The 14,964-nt window shown below is 41.2% G+C and overlaps 1 protein-coding gene across 2 annotated transcripts in view; it reads right to left on the reverse strand.

Moving 5' to 3' along the window:
* Nucleotides 1–12,752, reverse strand: part of LOC103179151 (SRSF protein kinase 1) — a 29,911-nt gene extending 17,159 nt beyond the window's left edge. The window contains exons 1-2 of one of the 2 annotated variants that reach the window (XM_042342092.1): nucleotides 12,704–12,752; nucleotides 12,377–12,437 (exon numbers count right to left, since the gene is read on the reverse strand). In XM_042342092.1, the coding sequence (XP_042198026.1) occupies nucleotides 12,377–12,437; nucleotides 12,704–12,719 (77 nt within the window). In that variant the 5' untranslated portion in view covers nucleotides 12,720–12,752. Of the gene's footprint in view, nucleotides 1–871; nucleotides 974–12,376; nucleotides 12,438–12,703 lie in introns of those variants that run through there. The other variant, XM_007894283.2, reaches the window with a different exon arrangement.
* Between the last annotated feature and the right edge of the window lie 2,212 nt (nucleotides 12,753–14,964).

Genomic DNA, 14,964 nt, shown 5'->3' on the forward strand with positions numbered 1-14,964 from the left:
CCCAATGTGCTCTGCCATTTCAGATATAATTCACATTCCATGCATTACTTACAGGATTATAGGTTAGACTGAGCAACGTTGTTTCTGTGCAACAATGGCAACATTATACACCAATAATTTACCGGTCGGTAACGCATGTTAACTTAAGTAGGTAGTTTCTGAATGATTTTATACCAAACTATATTAAGCATAAAAGTCCGGCAAACTTAATTATCTGCCAGGAATAATCTATATGTTTGCACGTCATGCAAATTAAAAGTAATAATGTAAGGCAAGTCGTCTTTCATCTGGAGCTTGATATTTTAAATAATTCTTGCGTTTCTTATAAGACAGAAGAATAGCTTCCAACACCGTTTAAAAACGACATCTCATAAATATACAGGCAGTAAACTGCAAACAAGAGAATTAGAACAATTGACTGAAGGCCACAGAGGAATTAACTGACATAGGACGGCAAACTGTTTGCCTGTGAAACATTTATTCCATGAAATGAAACCTCTCTAATATAGGTTTTACTTACAAGCAAAGAAACGCTCAGCAGTTCCGCTCACCTGTTTATGACTGCTAAGGCAGTTGCTGACATAGAAACACTAATACTTCAAGAGGCCGCTTTCTCTGCAGCATACCTGATCTGAATATCAATTCACTGGATAACTGCAAAACAAGCGGCTATGAATAAAGATAGCTAGAATTGCACCTGTAGTACTACACACCCGTAGCACAGATTATTAGTACAATGGTTCGCTTTTTTTTAAAAAAACGAACATATTGCCGATCATTTTTAATTAAGAGTGTTTGAAAACCAGCACTGCAAGCTGCAGAAATGCCTCAGCTCAATATTTAAGAACCGATGCAACCAGATTTACAATACCTGCAAGAAGCTCTGATACCCATTGGAAATTCCAGCCCCGAAGTCAGCTCGCAGTTTTTCGGCAGAGCCATCAACGAATATTTCAGCTGCCTCTGCCAGAGTGCACTGCGGGCAGAGAGTGATCAGCTCCCTCGCCGACAGAGAGTCTTTGAACAGCACAAGCAGAAAATATCCTGTACCACCTAGCTGCAGGAACACTGCACTGCATTGCAGGTGAGCGCTCTACATCCAAGTTCTACAACATCATTCATTTAGTCACAAACGTTGTGCACGGTTAATTAAAGGAATTCAGCTGAACTCCACACGGTAATCCAACAATTCACGACCACCACTTCTGCATATTAAAATTAAACTACCGCATTTAAAATGAGAGCAGGGAAACATTGGCACTGCACCAAGGCAGTGCAGAATGCAGGTTCCGTTTCCCTTCATTCCACCCGCAGACTAAGATTCCCCTCCCAAACTAAGATCGCAATCTTCAGAATCGCCACACATGCATGCCACCACTGGGCGTAGCACTAGCTATCTCTCCGCGCACACCTTCCAACGCCCGATTCAGCAAGGCATGACAGGAGCCGCATTGGGTGTGGGTCAAAGACACAGCAACGGCCATTGAAGAGCAAGTCAACTGAGAAACGGAAGACCTTATGACACCAGACAAAACCTGTTTAAAAGCAAATTGGATGTGCTCGGGGATTGGATGGTGCAGTGAATTAGTTAATGATTTTTCACTGCCAGAGCCTGCAAGTAAATCTAGTCCAAACTGATAGAATGAATGCATCGTCTATGAGATAGCTGCAAATACCCAATGTGAAATGAATTTTGGTAATAAAAGTTTCTAGTGGGTGTGGGTCCAAAGCATAAAACTGAACTTAAATTTGGGCACTATTTAAATCCACTCAAAAGCGTAGGGATGGCTTATGTGGGGAGTAAAATGTTATTGTTGTAGTAATACTGCATTTCCTTTCCATTTCCTAGCAGAATACTAAACTTGATGCCTGAGGGAAGGGAGTTTTGTCACTAAAATGAAGGATACGCATTTGCCACCAAACAAAAACTGTCTGTCATTTGGAAATTATTGCAACACAGGATAAGAGTTCGGAGAAATCAAGTCTGCAATCTGACCAACCTCAAAACTTGAGGAGCCATGAATACATTTTGCTTTAAACTATGCAAAATAATGAATTGAATTTTATACTAGAGATGACAGAACAAAAACAAAGTGACACTTTAAAAAATATGCTCTCATGCAGCTCCAACCCCATCACCCTTGTTTGGCTCAACATACTCTTCGCAAAGAAATGAGAATCCTTGCCTACAAGGAACAGTGTAATCTAGTGGGAAATTAAGATTATGGAAAAGTACTGTGTTCAGAAAGGAATATTTATGCCTTTAGAATTCAAGGAAGTGCAGGACAAATTAACACTGTATTTGATATATGGGCTACAATTTGGTAAGTTTAAGTAAAAGTTAGTACCTCGTACAAACAAGCAAGGGTTCCAGTTTACAAACTAGACAAAGCTAAATATATAACCTGATTTAATGATGTGAAATGGAGTTCCAGGAACCTGAAAACACACATTGAGATTTTCAATACCGACCACAAAATTGCCAGCAATTCAAACAATGGCCTTCTTTTCAAATAGAGCGGCAAAAACCGAGATCTAAAGCTATAATTGCAACTAGTTTAGGGATTATACACTGCAGAAAATACCTCTGTTGTAACTGCAATGATCAAACACAACTCATTTTACAAGACTCAAAGTGAGGTGCTGAAATAAAATTTAGCTGCCAGGAACGTAAAGTTCTCTACAATTTTTATGTGTTTTTATAGAAGGCAACATTAAATACAAGTTTCACTTCTGAGAGTACTTGGCGAGTCTGCGCATCCCAAATAAGCCTGCAAATGGAGCAATGTTTCATTCATACAGCATCTTGCCATAGTTTGTATGCCGAATAGCACGTAAGCCATGAACTAAGGCAACCTTATACTTTATAGAAGCTTTAGTTCAATAAAAAATTGGCAGGACTATAAAAGAGAGACTTATACAAACCATAAGTGGTGCGTATTTTACTTTTATGAAAATTAAATTCAAGAATTCTGAACCCAATAATCAGCAGACAATATATGCCCTGCAAACAGAATGTACCATTTGGATCTAAAAATATACCCATACAACAAAGCACCAGCACAATTATGAATTCAGCAGCCAACAGCAATGTTTCTGCGCCACAAACCTTGCTTTTCACAACATGAAATGCAGGGTACCATTTCAATACTTTCTATTAACCATGTCAGCATATAACGACTGACACTAGAGCATAACATCTCTTCTACAAACTTCTCTTTTCCTTCACCTGTACTACCCAGGTGTTCAATATTTGCCATACTGTAAATACAACAACTTGCCGTTTGTGCGGATGGACTGCTGGCAGTTCGTGAGGTAGGACTCGAACCAGGCGAGTGCCGTCCCACTGAGGTGGATGACGGGAGGAAAGGCGGTAGAGAAGGATGGCGCGATCGACTGCGTCGAACGTGGCGGAGGGGTCCAGGAGGGAGCGCTGGTCACAAGCGCAGTCTCTGTACTGTGGGCAGGGCGGAAACCGGACTGGAGGGGTTCGAAGAGGGAGTGGGAGGAGAGGAGTGCGTGGAGTTGATTGGCAACAACGAGTTCCAGGTCTTTTGCGAGAAAGGGCAGGTTTGAAATAGGGCAGTGGTGGCTGGGGTTTGAGGGATCTAGGGAAGGTTCTTTAGGGAGGGGGCTGATGACAGCAGTTTTAAAGTGGGCAGGGACCGATACAGAGGAGAGCGACTGGTTGATGACATCAACCAGTGTGGACAGAGAGAGGGAGCTGGGTGACCAGCAAGTTGGTGGGAGGGGGTCAGGCAGCCGGTGGTGGGTTTCATTGAAGTGATGGTGAGAGGGAAGAGGGAGAGATGGGGAGGAAGGAATGTAGGATGGGGGTCGTGGTAGGAGCTGATGATGGGGAGGGTAAGGGGGATGGAGAGGGGGTGGTGGTGGGTGACAAGAGGCAGGCAGATGAGACTGCCTGGAGGACGTTGTGTATTTTGGATGAAAAGAAGTCCATGACCTCCTCGCACTTGGCTTTGGATATGAAGATTGAGGAGGCCTCCACCCAGGTAGTGGGTGGTGGAAAAAAGGATTTTAGGATTGTTTTTAGCCTCCAAGATGATGTTGGAGCAGAAGGCCATTTTTGCATGTGTCCTTTAAAGAACGGCGGTAGCTGTGGAGATGCTCGAGCCACAGCTCGAGCAGCCGGGTTTGGGTTTTTAAGGCAGCGGAGATGGTTGTTGTACCAGGGGGATCGAGTGGGTTTGGAGATGGTCCTGGATTTCAGGGGTACGAGGGAGTTGAAGGTGGAGGAGAGGCGATCGTGGAGCAGCTGGACGGCTGCTTCAGGATCTCCGTGAATGGAAGGCCAGAGGGATAGGATATTGGTGATGTGAGGGCCTTTGTGAAGGTCTCAGAGGGTAGCTTTTTCGATGGGTGGTAGAGAATGGTTGAGAGCTTGGTGGAGGAGAGAGGGATGTGAGAGGATAAGGAGATGAGGAAGTGGTCCGAGGTGGCCTTGTCCACTATGCTAAGGTCGGAAATGTCAAGGCCGTGGGTGATAAATAGCACATTGTTCAAAATAAAAGAGCCTTAAAAAGCGATCAAAACAAACTTTTACAAAGCAAGTTATCCCACAACCAAACAGCCTGCAAAGCTCACCATCCAAGTTTATATGTGGTGAAAGGTAAATTCAGCAATGTGCACATATCAAAACACAAGCAATTGTTTTCAAGTGATTGGTGGAAAAAGGAACATCACATATCTGCTCACTGGCTATTTGCATCTCAGTTTATCCACATCAGATAATCTGATACAAAAGTGCGAGCTCCCAACAAAAATGAATTGCAAGAATGAACACAAGATACCCAGGTTCACAATCTAGCCATGAGGCTCAACTGTGAACCAAGAACAAATGTGCATTAAGCAATTAATTTATTATAGTATTAGTGAAGATGAGAGACAAAGAAAAGAAGAGATAGAGAGTATAAGATTGAGAATCAGAGACACAGGCAGGCACTGAAAGTATAATTCCAGATGAATGAATCTTTTGTTGAGCACTTATCAATTTCTAATTTGCATGACGGCTCATCATCCACAGTTTCTATATCTGCAACGGGGGCTGCTTTAATTAGTCTGGATAATAATAGGTTGTACTGTAATCCACAACAGNAAAAAAAATGTAAATGACAGCTCAAACTGCTGCCCAACTTCCAACTTGAAAATGCTGGCGTACGTTTACAAACATATTGCAATCACTGGACCATCAATTTGATTTCTTTAAACCAGGAAAATTATTACTCAAGTACATTAAACAACAGCATTTGGGCAGGTTCTGGCATATTACATCCTGCAATAACCAAGAAAGTCTGTGGCATCAAAACTTGAAATAAATACTTATGTTTCAGAGAACAAACAATTTTTTTAAAACCATCCACCCACACTACTGAGTAACTGGGCCATAGATATGCTTTCTCATCACTGAGCAAGTTTAACCTGGCAGTTTCCTACTACTGTACGGTTCAATCCTACTTTAGGCAGCACGATTATCTATGAAGAGACGATTTCCATCTCTCCCGGGTCAGCAAATTGTTAAAAACAATTATCGGGTTTAAATCAGGTTTTAGAAATAAAAACTTCTACAAACAATTAAAATAGTCCAAATATTTACAGAGGATAACTTCCCCTTCTGAATCTGAATATTTTACTGGACAGTTTTGAAACCATTTGCAGCAAAAACAAAACAATATGTTAAATACCCCCAGACTGTATTTAAGAGCTATGCCAGAAAGCTAATCAACCATAATTTTTATGCATTATATCAGTTATGCACCTCTTTTTAACATCAGTAGCTCATTAATATGAAAATCGTTTGGACAGATTTGTCGGGCCCCAAATCGGCCCAACTACCAAAATTTTAAAAAAAAATCTATATATGAAACAACCCTAATACACATGTTGAAGTTCATCTTCGATTCAATACATCCAATACAAGCTTCTTGATTTCAGTCAGTAAAGCTCTTCTGATCACTTACAACAAAAAAATCACATTTATATCGTGCCTTTCACATCAGAAGGACGTCCCAAGGCTCTGGACAGTAAAGGGTTGGAATCAAGAGGTGTGGAGGCACGTTCAAAGCGGAAGGTCTTGAGATGGGCCTTGTACTACATTCATTTTAACTGAGGACTTATTTGCACCACAAGCCTTGATCCAATTTACTGATCACTGTACTAAAGGAAAGCATCTCCAAACAGCCGTATAAAATGCATTAGTAATTAGGAATTATTTAGTCTTGAACTGAATAGTTAACATTCAAAACACAGCAGTAGCTTTAAGTCACAGGGTTTGCCTGCCTCTTGTAAGTTAGATTTTGAATAATCATGCACATTTGTTTTTGCAGTACAAAGCTTTAAAAGCCATTAAACTCTCTCCAGTCCGTCACTTTATTTCAAAAAGATATTCTCAGGTTCCAACTACTGGGACCTGAGGCCAATCCCAGCTTCCATTAACGGCTTTATTGATAGAAAGCTTGCATAAGAGTCCTTTGGGAACACAACCTCAACCTTATCCAAGCAAATTTAAATAGTTAAATGGATATTTTTTTGGAGATGTCCATTCCGCTTAGCGAGTTGCATTTTTGCTGTCAGAAATAGAAAGCACCATAACTCTGCATCTTAGCAATCTTCACACAACTCTGAATTTGCCATTTTGAAGCTTTTTGATATGTGAAAGAAAATGAAAGCAACAGTTCATAATCACCTCCCTAATTATTTTTCCTTTATGTCCTCAGAACCAATCACTCATTTTAATCTTTCAAAAAAATTTCACCCATTTTCTGAGTTTGTGCTGTAACTACTTCAAATGTAGTGAAGTGTTTGACTAATTTCTCACCAACAACATCTTTCAACTCAAGTGGGGTCGGCAGCTATTCCGAGCCCTCTATCAATGAATCAATGTGGAGTCCTGTAGCTCAGTGGTTAGAGCACTCGCTTTGCAAGCGAGAGACCTGAGTTCAATTCCAGGCAGAGGGCGAAACCTTGGGCAAGTTTCCTTACTCCACACACCTAAGAATAATTCCTCCAAAAAACAAAACAATAATAAATTGGTAATTTTCAATCCATAACTGTTTGTGGGACATGGCTGTGCACAATTGGCTGCCGCGTTCGCCCACAAATATACAGTCAATTCACTTTACAAAGTTCTGTGAAGCACTTTGGGACGTCCTCCCGACGTGAAAAGCACTATATCAAATGCAAGGATTATTATTATTATTGTGAAGCTACGTTTGAAATGTTTAAAGCATACTAAAATTATGATGTGAATAGTGATGGATTGTAGAAGATTCAGGTAAGGATACAAAGTACTATTTCAGAAGTAAGGAGTGGATATTACCAAAAGAGACTCACACAGTCAAACAAGTTCCAACAAAGGAAAAAAGTAGGGGCAAGAGTTAAGTTTTAACATTTAAAGGAAAACAAGATGGAAACATGAATTTTGAGCACATCTAAAGCGATGTCTAAAATTCACCACCGTCAAAACAGATTTCAGAATTAGAAGGAAATTACCTCCCGCTCCCTGTTTTGCACACTTACTTGGATGTAGATCAGTAACTCAAAGCTAAAATGGCAGAACCTCACTGTGCTAAAATATTGAAAGATGGTGAGAATTTATGGAGACCGTGAAAAATATCACAGCAACAAAAGTATAGACTAAAATACAGTACCAGAAGAATCAAAATCTAACTGAGTTGAGCCATTTGTCGTAATTTCTGAGGGATTTTTCTTGAGCGCCTCGGCACGTCCTCCCGACGCAAAAGGCGCTATGCAAATGTAACTTTGTTTTGTATTGTAAGTCTCCATTGCTCTCATTGCACCTTGAAATGTTCTTCACAATACAGCAACGTGCTTTGACGAATGTTTCCGCAGTAGCCACCACAGGAAACAGTAGCCATTTTTCTGACTGGCTGTACTAGTCAGCAACAATTTGTCAGTGGCTGGTTGGCAGAGTAGTTCCATGGCCATTTACGCTGTAGATCAGATTCTGCCGCATCATACAAGCAGTTGCATTAAGGTTGCAAATTGCAGCTATTTCTGGCTCCACAATATCGATGGGGGAAAATTCCTCTGTACCAGGACCTAAGGGGCAATAGAACTAACATAAAATATGTCAACTGTTTGAGTGAATTTTTATGAAGGATTAGAGAAATAACAAACTCTTGGGAACAAGCTGAAACTTTTCAGGCTGACAATCAAGGTCAAAAAAAGGATGGGAACCACGATAAGTATATCTGGAATTATGTTTTTTTTTTACAAAAATCAATTTACATCTCCTTCATTTAGTACGAGAAAAATATGTTGGCTACATTTTTCTCTTTAATTTGGTTTTTAAAATAACGAGATTAACCACATCAAGCTTGTTTTATATCCCTTAATTTCTCCCAATTTTAAAATAAGTGCATGGTCAGGAAGACAACTGCAGTTATCCCATCTTTCCAAAGTACCAGTGCCAAAACCCAGGGAAACCAATGGTGGCTGGAGATTTAATTTTGATTGCTTTACTTTATCACGCTTGCACACAGCCACGATTCACTGTCAGTATTTCTGATACATATTAGAGAGTTACAGCTGGAACTCCAGATTGATTTCCTTTTCTGGAATCAGTTAATTAGAAAAGTTAACATTCAAAAGTGTTATTGACTGAGCTGAACATGTCACTCATTTCATTTAGGTAACCTCAACCCCCCCCCAAAAAAAAACGTATTGCCAGTAATTAACTAGCAAATGGCTAAACTGAATTAAATTGCTAAAATTTGACAACTGAATTAATAACTATTGAAATAACTATCAGTTCCCAAAAACTCACACCAACTAATGCAATAAAAACAGCTTTTCCAATCAACGTTTCAGACAGGGTGGATGACACCAGCTATTTCCTAGTAAACAAACAACAATACAATTTTGCAACCCCCTTGAGTTCCACTCCATCCCATGAGCCATTAAAGGACTTATTCAACCCATCTAAAAAGGAACTACAAGAACAGGACAGTACGTAAGATACTGGAGTCAAAATAGTGGCTCACTTGACACATTCTTACATGACCCAGGAGCCGAGCCCTATGAGCTGATCTCCTTAAAAAAAATCCAATTTCACCACACGTGCACTGGAATTAAGAGCAGTGAAGCTCTTTGATAGTACGTTCAATAGAACCGCTGGACTTCCAGTAGTTTGAAATTTGCACCTGCACTCTCACTCAGATACCAAACACACCAATTGTCACAATTTCATTTATACCGTCAGTGCAAGGGGCTGAATAAACACCACGAGCTTCACAATAGAAGATGAACAGACACCAGATAGAAGCCCGTCAGCTATTCTGAAGCCAACTGTAGCAGTTCTTTTCAGCAGCCAGTTGTAACTACACAGACAGCGGCTTCAGAGTGCATTACACATATCTGCCCTCTCAACCTGAAAGCAAATATATGTTGCAATTAAGAAGAATTCATTGATGGGTACAATATTGTAACTCAATGTGGTAAAGCTGGGCTGGTCGGAAAATTAAATGCTTGCAGAATGAGAGAAAACTACGGAAGAACAGCACCAACAAGTAGCACTATTGTGAGCCTTCATGAATGTGAGATGTCTCACTCAGTGTAATTTTTTGTCTCATACATTCAGCATGCAGAATAAGCAAGACGCAATAACCTCTATTTTCAACCCTAGGAGTCATCCGTCCGTCTCATTACGTGGCATAATATGACGTGCTGAGATAAATACATTAAGAGTACATATTGTGGAGGGTTCTGTCTTAAAAATCAGGTCAGTTTATTGTTCAAACCAAGACAATATTGGTTTTATACTTTCATCCTCTTGATAGTTTGCATGCACAGTAGCAGGCTTTGCCTTGCTTCAAAAACTTTTTTTTAATTACAAAATCCTAAATTAATTCAAGTGGATTCCATCTTTTCAATCAGAAGCATGAAGACCTTGAATTTTCATGAAGACTGGCTTTTTTTTAAAAAAAATCGAGCCCGCAGTGGGTCAGGCGCCTGTTAGAAACTGCACAACTTGAATGTAGTACAACTTGGTTTCTTAACGATCGCCTCCAGAATTGAGGAATTCATCGATGAAGTCACAAGCAGTTTTTCGTTAGCCTCACAAGGCATTATACACGTTTGCGTATATGTAATCACACCACAAAACTGACCGAGAAATGATCCAGTGTGCACTATTTCTGACAGATTTTTTTTTAAACCGGTTTCTCCCAGGTTTTTTTTGCACTCTCAATCAATCAGTTGAATTTGTTTGTGATATCACTGCTTTTATGATGTCATGCCCTTAGAAACCAGCTTTGTTTCCAGATACTGTCCCACACACAAAAAAAATTATAAATAGATTTAATCTCTGGAGGAAACCCCCTCGATAGTTCTCTCAGGTTGGGGAGGGTTAAGGTAACAAACAAACAAAGGTTAACTATACAGCCAGACCGATGTACAGAAATCCTCCATTTTGATTCTCCAATATTAGGGCAGCATCTCCAGATATCCGAGCACAAAAATCAGTTGTCAGGATTTTCGTTACAGAAGACCAACATTTTGAACTAGCAAACGATGCGACACTGGGGTCATAGACACTGCAACGAAGGACTTGCAATAAATCTTCAGATTAAAAGGGAGTTTCAAAATAAAGTTCTCTGCATTAAAAGGAAATACTGACAAACACTAAACTAATCTTCATTAGTCAAGAATTGTGGGTTCCCTTTCCCAGACGTCACACAAAAAATATCAATGGCTACAATTTTAAAAATATACCAACTTCCAAGGTTAAAACACTGCTTTCCCTTAATTTCCATTCCCTTTTCCATTAGTTCAATTTCCAAATTGATGAATGGAGATGAACCTTTCAAACTCTCTTCCCCAAATTAAAAAGTTTCAATTTTTTTTTAATCCTGGCTTTTGATATAGCACCTCGGCATCAGGACATCTCAAACTGTTTGAAAGGATTTACTGTAAAGTGGAGCAACTGTGAATTTGTAAGCAAACACAGCCACCAATCTGAGCACAGTAATATCCCACAAACAGTTATGAAGTTAACAGTCGTTTGATCTTTATCTAGGGAGGAAATAGTCGGCTTGGTCACCAGGAGGAACTCCCTTTGAGTTTCGAATAAAACAAAATTCCCATTAGAGTACAACCAGTGGTAGCAGCACTCGCATCTCTTAACTAAGTGCCAGCCCAAAAATTAATAAATTATAATACTTGCATTCGATAAAACACCATTTGACACTGAGTACAAAGTCTCAAAGCACTTCACTAGGAAACGTACATGCAAAAGCCACAGGAATGTGTGTTTTTAATGGGCATGCACGTGCAGGTAAGAAAAAGTTAAAAAAATTAATTAATAATGTCTTTTGTTTTAAAAAAAACACATGCACAAAAATAGAAGATTTCCCACCAAGACGCCACCTGGATGGGGACATTTTGGTGGATGTGGTGACACTTTTCACAGAACAAGAGCGAACACTCTTTCTTTCTCTTTGTTCCCCACCCTGCTTTTAAATTTTTTTTAAAACTATTTACAAATGATAGATTATTAATGTGTCTCACGTTTAAATGGGTCGCAGTTTGTAGTTTTTTCATACACATGTATTTGTATAAATACAGCAAATAAACAGATTACAAACTGCATCCTACGAGACATATTTAAGTTTAAGACATACACACATATGTATCTTAAATATGTTTTGGTTTGTAATAAAAAAAAACTTGCATTTGATGCAAAGGTTATTATTATTACTTTAAGGGTTATTACTTGCAAACGTCGCCTTATCTCGGTGTTGAGACGTCTCGAAGCGCTTCACGGGATATAACTTACACTGTACAATGTAAAGTCAATGGACTGTAGATTTGGTGGGAGCAATTTTGTAGTTGTATATATATATATATAGACACACAACTATATATAACAGACACACACACAACTACAAATTTGTATAATTATATACATGTGCACATATAATGGTATAAAACAGACATTTTACAGAATGATACCATTTTCCTATATATATACACACACACACACACACGAGTATATACTCAAATTATATCTATTTAAGAAAATGGTACACATACAATACAATATCCACACGATATATAATAGATATAACATATACAACGTGTAATATATATACACACATACATAGATATATTATATATACATATAATATATACACATATAATTATATATACACAGATATATATAATGTATATATGTGTGTGTGTGTGGGGGGGGGTGTAAACCTCCCGACTAGGCCTCGGCTCCGCGCTTCACATCCCCGGCCTCGATTTCCTCCCCGTAGCCGAGGAGGAGGGGGGAGGAAGGGGGGAGGAGGGGGAGGGGGACGGTCCGGAGGGGGAGAGAAAGGCGTCCACTCACTTTTTCAGCAGCTTCTCCTTCTTGCCTCTCGGCCGCTTCTTGCGCGCCTGCAGGGCGAGGACTGGAGGGAGGGAGGGAGGGAGAGAGAGAGGGGGAGAGGGGGAGAGGGAGGGAGGGATGGAGAGAGAGAGAGAGAAGGAAAAAAAGGTGAAGAAGAGGAGGAGGGAGGGAGGTGGAGGGGAGAAAGAAAAATGGACACGGGTTAGAGCGGGTGTTTCTCACACACTCATTCTCTCCCTCTCTCTCACACACACACACACACTCATTCTCTCTCTCTCTCTCTCTCACTCGTTCTCTCTCACACTCCCTCTCTCCGACGCCTCTCACCTTTTCGGGAGCTCATGTCTGAGCCGGGAAAGGCGGGCTCTCTCCGCGCAGGCGCACCTCCGGCTCCTCTTAACGTCTCGCACGCACGCACGCACGCACGCAGACGCACGCACGCACGCACGCAGACGCACGCAGACGCACGCACGCACGCCATCCCACCACCGAGAGCCTCCCCCTTCTCCATCCCCGTGTTCACCAAGTGCGGTGCAGTACCCGCTCCTCGCCGCTAGATGGAGCCTAACGCTCCAACCCCCCCCCCACTCCACCACCTCCCACTTTCCTCTCTCAATCCAAACCCCATTGGGGGGGATTCATCATTTCCATTTGGGGCACTGTACCTCATTTCACTTTTTTTAATTAAAATTAATTAAAATTAAAATGTAATTTTTTAATTAAAATTTTTAAAAGATTAATTCATTTTTTCCCCCCCCCCCGAGCGGCGGTGGTGGTGGTGGGGACGGGGGGAGGTTGCGGGGGGGTTGGGGGGGGGGGGGAGGGGTTGGGGCGCGGGAGCTAATAATTCCTTCAAACAAATAATAAAATTCGGTCACTTCGGTCCCAGTTGACCGCCGCGTTTCGGCCACTCAGACACGCGGTCGATTCTCTTCGCGGTACGTTCTGCGAAGCGCTTTGAGACGCCGCGAGGACGTGATAAGGCGCTGTATCAAATGCAAGGATTGTTATTTGTTTTTTTTTTGGGGGGGTGGGGGTATAAAAGAAGACATTTACGGAATTACACCGCTTTCCTTTTTTTGCACAAGATACCAACTCCTGAGACCCAAAGCGTTGTGCATCGCCTTTGCACTTTTGACCAATAAGGATCTCCAATGGGGTTTCTTCGATCTAAAGCACAAATCGGTTTGATACTTCACGTAGAATAGCATCTCGGAGCCCCTCACGTAGAATAACGGACAAAGAGGTAAATTTTAAGGCAGGGCTTGAAGACGGATACAGAGGGAACAAGGCGAAGGGGCAGAGGGAGGTTAGCGGCATCGAATCTGAGGCTATCACATTGAGCCTGATCCTGTTCTTATTCAAAAGTCCATACACATGCACTTTCCAGCAGGAGTCACTGGATGACAAGAAGAGGAAGAAACCACATCATATCCCTTTCCTAGCCCAGGACCAATGAGGCTAATTGTAACACTCATATTGCTACCCAAGCTGAGATCAGTTAAATCAACACAGACCAGGGTTTGAAACTGACATCTTCCTGGTCTGCACAGTTCAGTATTACACCACACGAGAGCTTGATCCACTTTTTAACCCACTTTTCAAATTTCCAGTCCAGAAACTGATGGACACACGAGGCTCCTTTTCCTTCCAATAGGTCTTGAGATTGTGGTAGGACATCCAAGGTTGATTACAGTTTCAATCAATTTCTAAAGTAACTAGTGGAGACTAGCTTTCCCCTTATGGTTAAGCAGAACTTATCATGCTAATTAACAGTCAAACTGTGCTTACCTTTAGGGTCATTATACATTACTGTGTCTCCCCGAGTCATTGAAGTTGCATTATGAGGTAAGCATATCAAGTGTTTTCTGGTCAATGCTTTCAATTGGACATTTGCAAACCAGTGACCAAACCTTCCTGGGAGGGAGGTAAGTGGGGTCACTTTGGAGCTGAAGTGGATCCAAGTTGGATTCACAGTTCTCCATGGCACTGCTGATGGCAGCCCAGCTAGCCTGGCTCATGGGTAGGACTTATTGTCCTAACAAGAGATACAACAGTTACTGGGGCAGGGATTCTTCCCATTCAGCTCCTATTAATCCTGGAAGCCAAAGCCCTAACTAGTTGTTTGGTCCTAGCTGGACAAGCATCAGGAAAGCTTGCCACACAGTGTTACTAATGGCAAGCTATGCGGTTTTAGTTGGTTGGATCCAGCAGTACCCTCGACACACACTTGGGTCCTCAAGCCTTGGCTTTTGCCAACCTGTGCCTAAAACTCTCCGGAATTAGGTAAGCAGGATGCATCCCCCCGGGGAGAGAGCGTGCATTCTATTCCAATGAATTTCTCAGGAATATCCACGTGTAGGTGGGATGCATGGAACTCTGTTTGGTTTGGATACTCTTAAGCGTGGTGTTTCCGCACGTGGCAGACACCCAGCTGACCAAAACAAGATGATTGTAAATGAATGCAGTGAAGGAGGCATGTGGAATAAAGATCAAAATAGAGGGAATAATTTAATTGTTTGAGACAATATTCAACTTTGTTTTGTTTCCAGAACTATTTATAAAACAGGAACAAACACAGACACATA

Source organism: Callorhinchus milii, unplaced genomic scaffold (genome assembly GCF_018977255.1).
Source record: "Callorhinchus milii isolate IMCB2004 unplaced genomic scaffold, IMCB_Cmil_1.0 Scaffold19, whole genome shotgun sequence".
Taxonomy (NCBI): domain Eukaryota; kingdom Metazoa; phylum Chordata; class Chondrichthyes; order Chimaeriformes; family Callorhinchidae; genus Callorhinchus; species Callorhinchus milii.